We start from the raw sequence: 18465 nt of genomic DNA on the forward strand, positions 1-18465 counted from the left end.
TATATATATATATATATATATATAAGACCCTTTGAAAATGACCATGCTGCTGACTTTACCACTGCTTCTCTGCCTTTTTTGATTTTTGAATAATCGTGCACTGCAACAGTATCATTGTCATATGATCAAATAAATACAAAGAATATCAATTTAGACTTTTGCTTTTATAGATTTATTAACTCAAGGACAAAAACTTAATTTTAAATGGAAATGATAGTTGACAGCTCAAATATGGCTGTTTAATTAAAATTTATTGGATTAATCAAAAGGTTTTTTTTGTCAGTGATCCAGAACACAATGGAGCGAATAAGGAAACAGAAGAAATAAGGAGGATGCTGGAATCTGAAGTGAATGAGGTCAGGGAGACAACAATAATCATCATCATCAATCAAGATTACAGGAGATGCGACCTGAACACGGCATGCCGCTTTCTTTTGCTGCGCAGAATGTATGGATCCTTTCCAAATGTTAGATGCCATTGTGAGACCAGTAAGAATTTGTCTTAAAGCTCCGAACAGAAATGGATGGATGTCCCCTGCCAACACAAAACAGTGCTAACATCCTTAAGCATAGAGAGGTGAAAAAGTAGAGTTCACACAAGACAAAATAACAAAAATATCCATTAAATGTGTTATGTTTATTTTTCTCTGAGAGAAAGTTAAAGATATTTATTGTTATCTGACAACAGGAGAAATACAGGATGCCAAAAGTACAAACCTATCAAGAAATTAAACTCACACTAATTTTGGTTTGTCATCTTACATTTCAATCTTGTATTGATCTGGTAAAATGACTAATCCTTATCTGTCTTTTTCACAAAATTGTACTGTACATATTAATTTTTATTATGAAACTTTGTAATTAAGATGGCTACATTGATGATAAAAATGACCAGCTGGTAGTTAACTATAAGGCAATAAGAAGCAAAAAGGGTTGCAGGCAATTAAAATGTTTTACTTTGCTTTAATATCCACATTGTCTGGACAATGAGATACTTACATCTTTTATCTTGAACAGACAATTACTTATCTCATGTTTTTAACAAACGTTATTAACGTTAATGCAAAGTTGTAATCCTATGGACAAGCACAAGTCTTTTTCCATGTGATTTCTTTTTAATGCTTGTCTTTGAATTTTACATCTTATCCAGTACGTATTACTAAAGAGAGTGAAACGGGGTAGAAAGCTTCGCATTCAGCAACAACACCTTAGAGATGAAATACTGGTCACCTCCAAGAAAAAAGGAAGTCTGAAGGTTACCAATTCACATCTCTATATTCCTTTTTCTCTCACCGGGAAGAGAGGCCAGCAAAGACCAAAACAACCCCACCTGGAATTCATATTTGCCTTTCATCATCCGCTTCTTGCTCACAATGTGCCCAGTAAGTTATTATCTCTCCTTAGAGAGAAAAGTCTGCTGGTACAACGGCAAACAGGTGACTCCAGGGCATCTGGGGTCATTGGTATGGAAGATGATTCAAATAATTTGCCTCATCAGGTATTACCTTGGTCTATTAACTCATATGGATCCTGTGTGATTTGGTAAGAGTGAAGCAAGTGCAGCAGTCGTGTTACTATTTACAGACTGTGTAGAATTTTGTAACAGACTGATTAGTTTGCTTACGTAATGCTGTTGAAGCAGAGCGCAGACTAGAATGTCTCTTAAGACCCCAAGCTGTAAGCTAATCATAGGTAGAAAATTATCTATACGTTCTTCTGGGCCTTTTAAATTGATTTGATTTGTTAAGTGTTGATTGAAGAAACGTATCCACTCAGAAAGAAAATCTGATGAATTCTATGAGCTTAGCTTTTTCCAAGTCTGAGGAAATTCTTGTTCATATACATAAAAAAAGTTTACAAAATCAACATATTTTACATGGTCACTGAAGAAAGAGAAACTAAAAAGGTTTAGGGTGACAACCACTCAGGATAAAATAATAAATTGCCTATTATAATAGTTGAAACACCAAATGTATGTTAGTATACGTTTATATACACAGTGGAAACCATTTTGTCAGTACTTCAGAAGTTAACAGCCATGGTTTTCTTGATCTACACTGTTATTGGTTCAGCTAATCAAGAAAAATGAAAAGCACTTCTGGATTGGCTGCTCTGCAAACGCCAGCTAAAGGCGTGTCATAAAGTCTTTATTTCATTTTCAAAAGCTACATTTTGTTCTGAATGCTTAAGATGAGCTATAAAAAAATCAGCAAAATGGCAATTTTTTGGTGAATAGGCGAATCCATGAATACTGAACTGTGAATAGGCAGGCATCCACTGAATTCTGTTAGTGCCACAACAAATGGTTATCAAGGCAGAAAAATGACAATAAGGTTGCTGAATCAGCCTCACTGAATCAGCATTTTTATTCACTGTATCACATAATATTCCTGTTATAATATCAGATTTTTTTATTGGATTGTTCTGCGTGTGCACACTATCTGCTATACTACTAGCAATGCAAGGAAATAACAAATGTATTTGCATTGTGTGTATTCATACATTAGAGGAACTTTCAGATCTTCCAGACAAACAAGAGAAAAATACTGTTCCTACATTGATAAAGACGTGTGCTTGGCTTAGATCTATCAATCCACTTTGAGTTATTTGAGCCAGTGCTACAAAGATCTGATAGTATGCGCGTAATCCAGTATCACATTTAGCACCTTGCAGTTCAGAGAAACAAGACTTGAGATCCAATATATCACCTACAAATGTTACATTTAACAGTAGGTGGTTTTTGGACGATTTTGCTGTTGTTTTTGACACCTTCTAAATAGGGGTGTAGTGTTATTTGTTAAAATGCCACAAGGCATCGAAAATGCTAATGACACTTTCCTTTGTATTCTAGAGTGATGTTTATGCATATTATAAACATATATACTATATCTTAGTATCAACAAGACTTTGTACCACCTCACCTGGCTTTTTTTATCTTTCTAAACCGACATTTCACAAAATGAAATAGCCATAGCTTAATTTCTTGGTTTTACAATTGGCTGATTTGTTGAGAACAAACTACTTCCAAATTTGAGATACTTATTAAAATATTGTTTACGTATATCTGTGATGATATGAATGATTTTAAAAAACTAACACACACCGAGCTCTGTCTATGCTGTCTATGCTCACATCTTTGTTGGCTGGAAATCCCAACAAAATTTGCGTTGTTTATACCATTTTACCTGCACCCATGTTAATGTGATAGGCTGTCACCAATAAAAATCATGTGCTTAGAAAACATGACATTCTAAGTTTTCTTCATGATTAGAAAAAAATAAGTTTCCTAAGTACATGATTTGAAGTGCTATTTCATCCTTTTTTTTCAGAAAGTCTAATTGTCTGACATTTTTTCCCAAGTGAATTGAAAAATATCAGTTTAAAAATATCCATGGTCAGGGCCTCTGAGTGTGGTGCATAAGGCCTCGAATGATTGCCTCCTCCTTTTATGGTGTCTGGGGTTGAATAATAAAGCTAATAAGAAGGATGGAACCATCTTGATATAATTTAGAGCAAAAGCAAAAGCTCAGGAGATATTTTTCAATGAGGTCATACCTTATTTCATGAGCATAGCTCGCCTCATTTGTTTTAAGTGATGGTCGGATCTTATATCTTATAGTGTAGATATGTTTATGAATTTCAGATGGATCAAGTAAGGTGATTTTGGTCTCCTTTAGAAGAAATGACACAGCAGCTTTCAGCTTGTCCCAGATCTATTCCTTTCCACAAACTACTATGCTAAAGGAGCTCCAAAAGTATTTCAGTGGGTTGGCTGATAAAGTACGAGTAACTTTGGGATTCTCCATCATCCGTCTCTCTTGAATTGATTGTTTTATTTGGAGAGATTGCATTCTTTCTTTAAAATACACAAGAGTACATTAGGCCTGCAATATTCATTTTGAGGACAGACATTAACTAAACAAATTTGATCAAAGTTATATTTAAAACAGGGAATATATATATATGTATATGTATATATATATGTATATGTATATATATATATATATATATCTTCATTGCCCTACTCGGATAAAGTCCTGGAGATGCTTCATGCAGAAATAATGTTTTTTCTTAGCCCTCAGCAGACTTGTTCCCAAGAGATTAATAGAACAAAGTAGCAGACTGAGCCGATGAACAACAACATCTAAGTTTGTTTTTTTTGTTTTTTATCTTTTTGTAGCCACAGTGCAAGACAGAGACATCACTGGGGTATCTTAGAGTGCATTTTTTAATTACAGTTGCACTTAGTCAACCAAAGCAGTCAAATATCACGGGAACTCTTTCAGTAAAACAGAGTAAACACACCTAAAGCAACTGGATGGAGAGTCCAAAAACACCTATTGTTAACTTTGTGTAATATCTGTAGGAGTTATGTGTTTTTAATATACAGATTATTGTCTGTCTCTAATAGAAGGTGTTATGTATGACATGGAATTACACTACTCGATAATTCTTCTTGTTGAGTAGTTTGCTGATTATAGAAAAACTATTAGACCTTCATAGATGTCTTACTTTTATGCTTTTTTTGTCACACTTAGAGGTGTCAGATCCACTATTATATATTTTTTTCGAACAAAGACAATCGCAGTATGTATAAAAAGGTTTTTTTTTTAACTGTGGTGCTCTTTCTTAAGGGGGAAAAAATGGTATCTAAATCAACCTAGCACGATGAGAAATACCCATCCATTTTCTTTACACCCTTGTCCCTTAATGGGGTCGGGAGGGTTGCTGGTCCCTATCTCCAGCTAACGTTGCAGGTGAGAGGCGGGGTCACCCTGGACAGGTCGCCAGTCTGTCGCAGGGCCGATGAGAAATATATAATTCCGTATTTTTGCTGTCCATAAGCAGGTCTGATTTCTTACCTGTTGAATCAAAAAATCCCTTTTAAAGACAACATATCTGACAAGAGGATGAAGGCTAACATATCTCAAGAACCAAAACATCACACACTGATCTAAAGAGATGCAAAACAAATAAGAAAATAGTTGATTTCTAACAACCTGGAAAAAGTCACAAGCCATTTGGGACTCATGTTCCACAAATGGAGAAAACATGGAACAGAGAATACACCAACAATTCTTCTAGGATGCCACAAATGAACACAGAACAGCATTTAAGCACTGAAGGCCTCACTTTCCTCAGCCAGGGTCGATGTCTTTGATTTGACAAGAGTTAGACTGGAAAAAGTGGCATCCATATAAGTTTCAAGGTCAAAACTAATGCTAGCCATAACACACGCTCTGATGATCCCCAGCATGAATGGGAAATTGTTCTGTTGACTGATTAGATAAAATTCCTCCACAGAAATGTAAAAGGAGTATTTCCAGTTAGAAGACAATTACTGTTTTCAGATAGAGCCAGTTTGCTTTGGATAGCTATTTCCCTTATTGAGTGAAACCATAATTTGAAAATTGCCTTTTGTGTTTACTGAGATTGTCTCTGTCTGATATTAAAATGTATTAAATAATCTGAAATATTTAAGTGAGAAAACAGCAAAAATAGAAGAAATATGTGATGGATAAATACTTTTAACAGCCCTTTGTGGTGTTAGGGAAATACAAAATGCAGGGTGTGATTCAGAGAAAATAGATAAAAGCCTAAAGTACAAAAAATACAGCAGAACATCATCACTGCTGTTTCAAGCTTCTGTTCCAGGTGTTAAACTTAAAGACTTAGACCTGACAGTCTTTCAGAATTAATATGACAGCTAAAATGTGCTTACTTGTACATTCAAGCAACATAAAGCAACATCTCCTCAAAATGTTTGGCAGCTGTGGGTAAGAATGTTACATGGGTTTTCATTTTGTCACAATATGCCTTTTTTTAGGATGTGAGTTTAGAAATCGAGCAGTTCTTTAAAATAAATTCACCTTGTTGTTCACTTTGTCTTGGTTTGTTATGTGTGTGTGTGGTTGGGCTCAGTGTATGCACTAAATGTAAGCTTCACACCAGTAGCCCAGTGAAGGGTGAGAGGGCATCAGTAGGTCAGCAAGCAGAAAGACAAAGGAAGCTGAGAGCCTGATTAGTAGTTTGCAACCTTTTTTCTTCTGCAGTTTCTTATTTTTGTACTGACAAAAAAGCTGCCTTCAAGCTAGCAAGCACACACATACATGGATGCACTAATAGGTGCATCCAAACACACATGTCCTGCCTAGCAAAATGGCAAAATCATTACTTACATTTTTATTTATTCTTTCTTTATCCTTTTTAGGAGTATTATACTATAGATTATTTGAGAGAATAATCTGAAATCTACTCCCACGCACGTCTGTTTGTTTTTTGACAATCTGAATATTTTTGTTTGTCTGATGCTGAATCATGTTACAGAAAGCTGAAGTACTTCATGTCTTGAAATCTACCATGATTTGTAATCTGTTAGTTTTCTGCCTCTGCTCCTTAGTTTGCTTAAAACAATAGAAATGAAGATGCATCTTCTTTTCTTTTTTTTTTTACTGTAAAGTAATTATATCCTCAAAGTATAATGATGTTAATAGTTATATTTAGTTTTCAGTTTTATGGATAATTTACAGGTAATATCTCTAGAATTATAGCACCCTTACTTCCTACACACACAAAGCTGAAAATCAAATGCTAGTAGAAAAAACAATTGTATTGGAAAAGAAGCGCATTGAACCAAACCACTCACCATTTTGTGGGTGATTCTACCTTTAATCAGCCTTTTGCTAAAGAAATGATTAAAAATGTAACTATATACTTTACTTTCTTGTAGTTATCTTTAAAGCTATCTCTGTTTACCTAATGGTTCTCCAACAAGTTTCCACCCCATTATTTACTTTGTAATAACAGTAGATGTCATTTCTTATTTTTCTTGAAGACATTTATGAATTTGACTTATTAAACTTGAGTCAAGAGAATTAGTGGTGTAAAATGCCATACGAGGACAAGTGTACTCACCGTCCTCCCGAGACTTCTGAATGAAAGCATCAACTCCGCTCTCTCCATAGTTTCCCTCTGAGGCCACAGTGGAGACAAAGTTCCAGCGCATGGCCTTAACAATGTCCACCATGGCCTGGGCCTGATATGTGTCTGGAGGCACCACACGGGAGAAGAAGTCGTAGCGGGTGTTGTCACTCAGCTCCGGCGCTGTAGAGGCGTAGCTCACCTGGGGTATCTGTACACAGATATACCGATAACATTAAAAGCATAAATTGGCCTTCAGTGCAGCTGTGGGGAAGGATAGCATACTGGCACAAGGCTATGGTGGTTTATACCGCGTATGAAGAGGCAGTTACACAACACAAAACAAAATGTTTTGCATAGGATGTATTATTCTAAAAATGTTAAATAAAGACACAGACTCTACTAGCTCAATAATGTAAAAAAAACTGTAGCAATGGTAATTCTGCAGAAAGTAGATAAGAATAGTGAACTTAAAAATGATCTTATGGCAAAAGGTTTTTCTTATTTAAAAGTATGGATCTTGTTGTATTTAAATAAATTACTGTTTCTATTCAAGTGTTCCAGATGTGGAGCATAAATGTAAGTGAGTTTCTGTGATGTGCTCCGAGAGCTCTGTTGTGCAATAACAGCCTGGTTTGGCGATAGATAGTTCATAATAAAGGCATTTAATACCAAAATTAGTTATTTAGCAAAATTACCAAAATATCTGTATCGGTATGTGGTAGTAAAGTAGTTTGCTCATGAATGCCTACCTGACAGGATATGGAAATTAGAACAACAATAGATGAAAGATGAAGTTTAGCACATTCACAGACAGCTTAACTTTACAAATGCATAGAATAAACATAGTTTATTTCTAACATAAGACAAGTTTGTTAATAATAAGAATTCAATCCTTCAGTTAAGTAGTTTGATGAACAAACTCACAAAGTTAGTAACACTCAACTAAACTCAACTACATAAAACTAAGGAACTTCTGAGCCAGTGTGTGTGGAGCTGCGTTTTCTGTAAGGAGGGCGGAGGAAATGCTGGTCCATTGGCAAGATTAGACAGTGTTTTTTTTGTTTGTTTTTTTTGGGGAGGAGAATCTATCATTATTTAGATTCCTTCTTCCAAACTGCAAATAAAGCAGGATCAGGATACCTTTAGTTAGAATGAATATTTACTTTGGATCCAGGGTTGCTTCAAAAATGAAATACCTCACTTTGCCATCAAATGAAAGCATAGGCGTGTAGAAAAAATTATTATTTTCATTAGACTAACTGTTTTCATACTGTGATTGATTTGGTTACAGATGTTTGTATATTGGTAGTTTTGCCTGACTTCTGTAAAGATTTCTGTGATCCACTAAGGAAAGAGAAAGACTGCAACACTCAGTAGCATAACGTAGGTCAGCTAAATCCCAAAGCTTTGTGATCATTTCAACTCATCACACATGTGACTTTGCTGTTTTTCTAATGGATAAAACTGTGTTTGTGAAAATATAATTTTTCATCCACACGGATTGCTGAGAGCAAGACAGAAAGGAGGCAGCAGGGCTTCCTGGTAATGATACAGAGCGTGCCTTTTTTTGATGACAACTGGCCACGTTTTGTGTGTGTCAAAACAAAACAAGACGGAGGGGCAGCCTGCAAAACATGATTTTAATGAAAACAGCCCTGTATTCTCCTAAGCTGTGTCTTCACCACATGCACTGTTTCACTAATATAGACAGCAGACCTGAAGGCTGTGGCACACCTAACCAGATAAGCTTTGACGTGAAACATCTCTCTTAAAGGGAATGTCTCCCAGCCTCTCGTACTATGATGATAAGTCCAACCTGGCCAAAAATAAAAGGGTATGCTGGTTAAAATGATCTGGAAGATTTATTGTAGCTTGTCATTGGCCACAAATTAAATGTGAAGCAGTGAATACAAAACTTGTAAATAGATTATTGAATGTAAAAGCTACTTCAGAAACATAACTAGACATGTTTATATTGAAGCTCAAAATGTAACCTAAAGCAATGTACTGTAAAATGTGATGTTTTCAAAGAAAAGCATATAAAATAATATTGATGCTAAAATCGTGTCATTGTAACATTGGTGAGTAACATTGGAAACACTGTTACACCTATACATAGTACTGTATTTAAATGCGTCTACATTTGAGCATTTAGCCGTTTCTTTCTATGGAAGAAACAATAAATCTTGAGAAATGGTGTAATATTTTATCTTCTTATTGAGTTCCTGGGGAAAAAAAAGCAGACACACAAGTTTAAAAATGTCTCTGTTGCTGACTTATTTGTGAGCTGTTCTCCTGTATGATGAATGTAAGTATCAGCATACTCAGCTGAGAAATCCCCAATCTGGACAGATGCTGGCCCGACATTTCAACATGATAAATTAAGCCACTTGTATAAGTTTTAAACAACCGCACAGCAGTAAGAATAGACAAGTCCTTGATAAAATGATGAAAGCATTATAAAACTGGAATCCCAGTGATGCCGCTTCTTATACAACAGATTCCATTACAAATGCCTACATAATTGTTTAATATAACAGTTAACTAGTAAATAAAACACAAGTTAATACAGTAAATATGAATAAATCTATCTATTTGTTTCCCCTTCTGTTATATAGTGTACTTTTTTAAAGTACACTATATAAGCGTACTTATATAGTGAATATATAAGTACACTATATAGTACACTATATATTACCTGCTAACATTGTTGCTATCAGTATTTTCAGCATTTAGGCAATAATTTTGAACAAAATTAGATGTCACAGTGGTTTGTTGAGTTGAAAACACAGACCAGAACTTGTTACTCTTCAGGCATTGTAAGTCATGATGACCATGTGACAAAGTGGGTTATGGAAAACCTGCTAATTTTGTGTCTAAAGGCTGTTTGGTAGCTACTGTAGCTCCTGCCCAAGGGAGAGATTTGTAAGAGTTTGTTTGTGTGAGGGAGTAGGAAGGATAATCTCCAGCCTACTTCTTCAAACTTGAGGTGTAAAAGTCGTAAAAACAAGGCACAGGTCGCTGCCTCTCATTTAAAATAGTCGACCTACTGGTTGCCCAAGAAACATAGAAACTAAAAATACCAGTCAAATTGTTTAAGGAAAAAAAGAAATGCTTTAACATGTCAATCTGATTTCTTTTCAACCAACCCAAGAACACAGCAGTAATGAAAAAGGAAAAACTGTTTTCCCTCTTCCTGCGGTATTTGGAGTTTGCTTGGTGTTTTCGGTTTCATCCACAGCAGACTTATCCGTTCTCATCTAAGCCACTGTAGCAAGTTATGAAATGTATTCATAAAGACAGGTTAGAGGCCACGCTTCCAGAGATACTCCACCTTGATACCGAAAGCGTAAGACGATTTCCTCACAAAGCCACAGCACAGAAAAGCAAGAAATAATGATATGAAAAATGGAATATAGCACTGACTTTCTTAAAAAACAGTTTTGTCAAGTTCACATAACCATTCAGGACAAGACTGGAAGTAGTTGTGTGGCTGAAATAGAGGACAGATTTAGGTTTAAAAAAAAATCTAATGCACTTTAATTGAAGATAATTTTCAACAACACAAAAAGGAATTTTAAACAGAACAGTCTGTGTTCCCCCTGCCTGGTGTCAGATTTTCTCACTCTGACAACCAACATGTGCTCAGCTGAGAACTCAGCAGAGTGCAAAGCTGTTTAATTGTTGTGACTATTATCAGGTACAGTGTGGGGGCAACGAAAGCAGATTTCTCTCACACTGCTTCAGCCTGACAATCTGTCAGTTGCAGTGAAGATGACAAGTAGCTTCTCGCAAACAAAAACGTCTAAATTTTTCCTCTTGACAGGAGTATTTCAGGATTCCCTGGTATTAACACAAGATTTTGAGCTGTTCCCAATTGGCATTTCAGCTTATGAGAGCAGTGGAGAAAAAAAAAAATTGTGACAGCAGTTAATGCATCTCAGTATAATTCATATCCCAGTGACAGATTGTGTTTTGAATATAAAAAGGAAACTACTTAAGCAGCGCCTACCTGCACGTGGATTCAGGTTCCATTTCGGTCTTTTAAATTTTAATATAAAACCATACATTCCAGGTCAAATTCTCAGATCAGTCCGTGATAGAAAAGCACATGATTTATTAGTTTTTTCTTTAAAGAACTCCTGTACAGTGAAATTATTTTGCATGCTAGTAATACAAGTAAAGGATAAATGTTTGTTCCCTGTAGAATCTTGGTAACTACATTCTTTTAGACCGAGGCTCTACATTTGTATCAAGTTGCAAATATTTCTGCTCTAAAAAACAACTAACTTTGTTTGCATCTGTAATTCAGACATCTGACTACTCTTTGCGACCTGCTTCATGAACCAAATGGTAAGCACCAGTTTCAATCAAGCAGCACATGAAAAACATGGATGAGCAAACACACACTTTATCCTTCCTTCTCTGCACATCAGTCGATTTTGGGATTTATTTTAAGTATTGGCAGCGGGTCATGACACCACACTCTTGATATCACAGCGATGCTGCCGCTATGTTGACAAAGTGACCTGCAATGTGCCCTCCAGTCTGTCAAAGAGAAACAGTTTTACCCAGATGAGTGATTGTTAGTCTTAGTGCTAACTTCAAAGAAGTCATAAATAAAAATGAAAAAAGGTGAAATTTGTTACTATTATTTTTTTTTGTGCATTTTTTTATTAAATTGGTAAAAGAAAAGTCGATTTGTACTTAAATTTGAATTAGCTTCATAGCTAAGTATTCATATAGATAACTGTGAGTTAGCAGTACACAATTCTAAAACTACTATCAAAAAATCTCCTGAAAGATGGCCTCTCTCCTTTGTCTGCCAGCAGGTTTTTGAGCATCTGGAGCAGAGAGTTCACTGCTCAGGTTGTATTAAGAGGAGCAGTGAACAAGACAGACACATAAAACAGATTCAAGCATTAACAAAAATTTTATGTAGTTCACTTTTTCTACTGAACACATTGACAGAAAACAGCTCTTAGTCAGGTTGAACATACAAGTTATAATAATCAGCTTATTCTCAGGAGTGTTTCAGGAACATCTACCTAAATTTATCTTCAGACACCAATATTAAAATGAACATTTTACTGGAACCAATTCAATTTTCTTAAAGGAAGGGGGTGGGGGTGACCCAAAGGTCACACTTTACTGAAAATTACGAAGGTAAAAAAAAATTAAAATCTGTCACCAGTTTCATTACAAATGATTATCTTCATTTCTTTATTTTTAGCAAGAATTTTGTGCTATAATATTTTTACTGCATTACATTACTGTCTTTTGCATTATGCGTGGGCTAATATCAAACAAGGTTTTTTTTCCATGCACTTTTTAGAAAAAATGTCAATTTAAATTCAAGACAAAAAAAAACCTTGTAGTTAAAATTATTATCATTTTCTCCTGGAAACATCTACCAGCTGCTGTCAATAATCTTATTTTCTGTAAAACTACCAAATGTGTTAATGACTTCACTCTTGAGTATGCATTTTTTTATGTATGCTGGTGGAAGTATTTTAGCCTCTGCGCTGTTCTTTATTCACATAGAAATGTGCCAAACCACTTCTAAATTAAAAAAGGAAGCCCGACGAAGAAGAATGGATCATTCTCAACATGTCCTTGGTTAAAAGATAACACACATCTCTTTAAAACTAAATTGTCACAAAATGCAAAGCTGTGTGAAACGGCTACACAACAAGAAGCCCCCTCAGCTTCTGCAGCTAATAAGCAGACATCTCCTTTAACACATTAACATGAAAGACGCTGATAGAAACAAGGAGAAAAAATATCCTTCTCCTACTGTTTGAGACAAGTTTGAATTTAAAAACATGGTTTCGTGAAGTCTCATTTTGCTTGCTGTGAGCTCTGGGCTTCAGCACAGTTTTTTTTCTGACAGAGGAAGGAAAGCTCACAGTGCAAAAAAGCTCTTTGCTCTAACACAGCAGGAGCTTTGTGTGTTGGCTGCAGCACAGCAAAGGCTGCATTATACCCAAGCACAAGTGGGTAAAATGGCAGTGTGCTCGCTTTATTCCGGCAGAGTTAAACCTGCAGTGTTCTAGAGCAACGTGCATTAAATTTACTTAGATTAAAACCCCAATTAATGATTAACTGCATGAATACCACAAAATAAGAATCTAGGTTCAGCAAAAATTACAAACTCTAATATACTTTCATTTTAGCAAAGCAAACATCAGCACAAACCCAAATAAGGGAATAATTATTCCCTTCACATAGTGCCTTGATTTAGTTTAGAAATTCAGGCCCAAGCAGAGCGGACAGAGGGTGCAAACATAACAAGAAGTCAGTGAAGTTTTGCAGCGAGTGATGTGGGTAAACAGAGCACCACTTCAGCATCCAGGCTTTGTCCTTAATTGCTATCAGCTGCTGCTGCCACTGAAGAGAGATTAAAGTTTCACTTTGGAGCTGTCAGGGTAAGTGGAGCAGCAAATAGCAGAGCTTCTTGAATAGAAAACCAATTTCTGCATAATGATATAACAAAACACATAGTCTCTGGTATAAAAATGAACAACAGTTGAACACAATAAAGCTCCGTGGCCAGGATTCAGATCTACAGATTAATAAATAAGGATTCACGTGTCTCATACGTAGGTATTTTATCACTTTAAATATTTTCCTGGATTTTCAGTGGAAAAGTTGATCACCAATAGGCTTCATTAGGTCAGAAGATGTTGTGGTACTCCATAATTTGAGCCAGCTGGAGCATACAGTGTAGCTGTTGAATTATATTTACCTGTGAATACAACCTTATAGAGATCCATGTATAGTTTGTTCAGATTTATAGTTGCTACGTAATACAAGGAAGTGATTGCCAAATACAATCTGAACCATTCTAGCACAGTGAACCAATCGTAGTTACTTTTCCATTGACATTTAATGAACCTGTTATGATCAACATCAACTGTGACATTCGGTAATATTGTTATGGATTTTTCTCTACATCACTAATAAGATTTAATGGCTTTTGGAAATGTTATCAGTCGTATTTCTGTTCTTTGGTTTTTTTAATCTGACCGAAAACTACAGAAAATATTGTTCAACTCCCCATTCATCAGCAGTTGCCTTCTTCTGTACAGTGTTAGTTATTAATGATCCTTTATGCTTGTGTTTTTTAATACGTTGAACCAAGCAGTTTGGTAACATTGTCCACTGACATGCTGAGCCCCTGTAGACTGACGATAAAAACTCTGAGCATGTTTCAGACCTTTTCATAACATTTCAATCTTTCTGGGTCGAACTTTAATATTTTGACACTCAACTAAATTGAAAGGAGAATTTCATCCTGCTTTGTCTTCCACACAGACTCCCTCTGTGTTTAATGGCCTATAACCAGCGAGATTAGCTCAGTTCACACATCCATTTTTTAAGAGTCACCAACACTTGATTAGCACTAAAGTAGACAGCGAAAAGATTTTGATTCCCAAGCGTGATATGCATGATTGCAAGAGGCTGATGTCAGGTTTCTTCTTAATTTTTTTTCTAGGACAAGAGTGTGCTGTGTTGAAGAAATTTAGTTTATTTATGGAAAAAAAAAACTAAATCAGGTTAATATATCTTTGTTAGACCAAAGGCACAAAACATTGCCAAGATTAGAAAAAAAATATTGCTACAATTTAGAATTGTTCTTAAAAGCTAGATTTGAACCCAAGTATCACACTTGGGCAGCCCAGAGAGCAGAAATGCTGGCCTTAACATTGAAGGGTGTGTGGGTGTCTCTGTTTACATGGATGAGTATGTATCTTAGTTTCTTAAAGACTCTCCAAATATTGATTGCTGTGCTGCACTTCGGCTTTGCATGGTCAGATGGGATCCAGAAGCTGTCATCACTTTGATTTTGTCCAGTATTGATGAGACAAATGACCTTTTCTTTTTACTGAGCAGAGCATTTAGTTTGACCTCAGACTGTATTAAAACTGCTGATGGAAATGGAGAGAACATTGCTCATACAATCCAGCAAACTTTTTTCTTCTCAAATGTTTCGGCCTGTGAGGGTTTCTGGAAAGACTTTAGGGCAATGCTTGGTAAATGCTTATTATTTTCTCCACGGTTACAGACTGAGTTAAATCTTTCTGCTGTAATAAAGTCGTAACATTGCAATAGGATTTATAATAACTGCTCGCTGCGTAAAAGTTTGTGAGCAAATGTATTTCCTGTAAAGTCAGTCAATCAGTTTGAATCCCAGTCTGGGGTCTTTTCTGCTTGGAGTTTGCATGTTCTCCCTGTTCATGTGTGGTTTCTCTCCGGGTACTCCCTGCTGTCTCCCACAGTTCAAAAACAAGACTGGTTAACTAAATTGCTCTTAAGTGTGAGTGTGCATGGTTTTTTGTCCTGTGTCTCTGTGATGCTCTGTAATGGACTGGCTCCTATAGGACGAACAAGGCCTCTCACCCAACAGTACTTGTTCAGGTCGTATTAATTATTTGTGATTTGTTTTTAAGGCTGTGGACATTTCTGTTCTTTATAGACCTTTTCTACCACACTTTTTCATTCCACTAAAATAAAAAAAATAAAAAATAGACCAACAAAACAAAACAAAAAAAAAAAAAATCCATTGACACAATTGTATCCAGCACTTTCTGAAAGAGTCAGCTACTTTGGCAGCTGGCGTTTTTGGCTCACTCTCCTATTTGAGAGTGTTAATCAATGTCTGCTGCATAACTTTAAAGAAAGTCTTCGTCATGACTGAGGAAGCCAGGGGTCTTCAACTCAAATCTTTGAGGGCTGGTGTCCTTCAATATTTAGATGTGTCTCCTTCAACAAGCCTGAGTTAAATAATCAAGTCATCAGCAGGACTCTGGAGAACTTGACTCCCTACTGAGGAGATAATCCATCCATTTGATTCAGGTGTGTTGGACCAGGGACACATCTAAAAGTTGCAGGACACTGGTCCTCGAGATCTGGAGTAGAAAATCTAACATTTGTCTATTAAAAATCCTTTTGTTTTCTTTTTCAAATTATTGAAAGGACTTTTCAAAGCTGTTATTTCCTTAGATCCATCTCTGTGTTCTTCAATTTTCTTCAAAGTAGAACTCTGGAGAGTTAAAGGGATTTTATGAGTCAAAATTTCACTGTGAATAGAAAGTTAAATTGAGTTAAATTATCATACAATTTGTTTTTCATCTGCTATTATTTCATTGAACAGCAAAAAGTGTCATAATGCTAAAATACAGCTACAGATCTGTGATTATTGTAGAAATAAGAGATTTAAGGAAAAAAAGATGATTATAGGTCACTTTATGATCTAACCATAAAACTAGAACGTCAGCTGTTTTATATTTACAACGTAGTGAGAGTCATATGACTGTATAAACAAAAACAAAATAAACAAAGTTTAGGAAAAAAAAGTCAAAATCAAGAAATGAAAAATGAACATGATTTTTTTTTGTACAGTTTTTTTTTTTAAGTAAAAATGTAAAACGCTTACATTGTGCTCAGTTTTATGAGATGGATTCCATATATTTAATTGGTTTTCAGAAGGTTTTAATTTGTCATTGCACTTCCTACAGTTGTCAAATGTTTCCAAATATTTTTATTACCACACTTACTGGTATTGCATGTAGTGTTTACCTGGAACACCTAAACCACCAGTTGCTCTAACTGAAACAATGCATCAACAATATAGTAATTTCTTTTTTGTTATTAGTTTTTGTTCATCGTTCCATCTTACAGTTGTTTGTATGCCGAGATGATCCATTCATAAAAACCAAACTGAAAATGTCTGGGTGATTTGTAACCATAGACGTAAAACGACAATGCTTTGTCTGCTGCAAGTGTAAACAGGAGTTATTCCAGATCCTGCTGGATACCTACAGTGCTTCAACTTTCTTTGAGCTACTTATCATCGGTGCTAAACTTAGCAACCTCCATCTGTTATAGACCTTCTGACAAATTGTATGAGGAATCGACTCCCTGTTATCTAGGTCTCTGTCTCTGCTCTCTTTTCAGTGTGTACTAAGGATTGCACCTCCAGCGACCCTTAATTTAAGATGTGGTGAGTTGAGTCCATCATTGAGGAAACGGAGGGATTACTGGTGTTTTTATGGAACCGAAAGGAAATGAAAACTCAGCCTAGTGTAGGGCTGAGAGTTGGTGTCTTATTTACTGCCTAAAAACCCAGACCTATATCTCTATCTGTAATCAGTGTTCAAAGTGAGACAACAGGATGTGAATATCCGCTATCTGACCACAGAGGCTGTTACTCCAGCAGCACTTCTGTCAGCACAGTGAGCCACAGTCAGTCTTAGCTCAGTCCTACAGATCCATCATTGAAAGCATCCTCACACCATCCATCACAGGCTGATATGGCTCTGCCTCCTGCTGCTTCAAGGGAAGCGTGTCATTCAAACCACAGAGGGGGTTATCAAGAGCTGACTGCACTGCATCACGCATGCACACGCACACACGCACACAAACATCTGCACAGTAACAGAGCGGGAAAATGGTACAAATTTCTCTCAACTCCCAACAACTTGGAGTCACCCAACAGGTGGCCTAAAGATGAAACTTCTGTTATGGGCAAAAACGTTTTTTTTTTATTCACAACACTAGAAAACAACAGGCTGTTTCTATGGGGGTTAAACTACATTTATCTGCAATTTAATGGGAGGATTTAAAGCAGCTCACACTGTCTTTACATTTATGCCACCCCTGGTAAAAATACGGAATCACTACTTGTAGAAATAGTGATTTTTGTTTCTGGTATATAGTAAAACAAGTAAGTGTACATCCTACAAGAGAATGGTTTATTTTACATTGGTAGAAAACCTAAACAGTTTTAATGTATTTATTACCTTTTTATTTTTACATTCTACAAAGCAATATTTTCATCATTGGTTAATGATGGTACCGATGATGAATGAGTTAAAGATGTATCATAGATGTATCATATATTTGTGTCTCTCACTGAAAATTAAAATCTAAATGGTAGTAAATATTAAAACTTTTTTGAAATGTTGTAAACAGATTCCTATAAGCATGTCTGGAGTAAAGTAGGTTTTAACAACAAACCTTGAAATCAAAACGACTAATTCTGTGTTATTTCCATATAATTTTTTTGTCTTTTTTTCCCACAATGTGAATGATATTGCCATGTTGTTCAGCTGTTTGTTTGAATTGACAGCTTACCTAATGGGATGTGCATTTAACAGTTGAGTTTCCAATAGAAATTCAACATACCAAAATTTTAAATCCGTTCTTGTTGGGAAACACGGTTGAACACTGGAAAGTGTGGTAACTGTCATGGTATTGATTTTGTCAAATATTTTCTTGTTGCTGCTTAGATTTGATTAGTTTTCTGTGTGCTGACATCCAGTGCTGTGAAATTGTTTCTTAAATTTGATTCACTAGAGTCTCAAAAATGTAAAAATGACTCTGCAATGTCACTGATTTTGTTGCTCATCAGTCCTTGATTTATTTTTGGAAGAGGGCCATGGTGTATTACTTTCTGATATCTTTACGTTATTTTTTATTGTCAGACAGATTCTATTTAAACTATTTCTTGATTGTACTGTTCAGGCAGCAATCAGT

General features: G+C 35.8%; 1 protein-coding gene and 1 long non-coding RNA gene across 5 annotated transcripts in view; one reads left to right on the forward strand and one right to left on the reverse strand.

Annotated features, from left to right (window-relative positions):
* Nucleotides 1-18465, reverse strand: part of LOC103464721 (metabotropic glutamate receptor 4-like) — a 177370-nt gene that overhangs the window by 70970 nt on the left and 87935 nt on the right. For both annotated transcript variants that reach the window (XM_008409022.2, XM_008409021.2), the window contains exon 3: nucleotides 6916-7132. In XM_008409022.2, coding sequence (XP_008407244.1) covers nucleotides 6916-7132 — 217 coding nt within the window. The remainder of the gene's footprint in view (nucleotides 1-6915; nucleotides 7133-18465) is intronic.
* LOC103464720 (uncharacterized) overlaps nucleotides 1-18465 on the forward strand; it is an 86752-nt gene that overhangs the window by 37021 nt on the left and 31266 nt on the right. Inside the window, exon 3 of one of the 3 annotated variants that reach the window (XR_533697.2) lies at nucleotides 16885-18038. The exons of 1 other annotated variant lie outside the window; for it this stretch is intronic. This is a non-coding gene — a long non-coding RNA (uncharacterized LOC103464720). Of the gene's footprint in view, nucleotides 1-283; nucleotides 928-16884; nucleotides 18039-18465 lie in introns of those variants that run through there. One more of the 3 variants, XR_533696.2, reaches the window with a different exon arrangement.

This window comes from Poecilia reticulata, linkage group LG5 (assembly GCF_000633615.1).
Source record: "Poecilia reticulata strain Guanapo linkage group LG5, Guppy_female_1.0+MT, whole genome shotgun sequence".
Classification (NCBI taxonomy): Eukaryota; Metazoa; Chordata; class Actinopteri; order Cyprinodontiformes; family Poeciliidae; genus Poecilia; species Poecilia reticulata.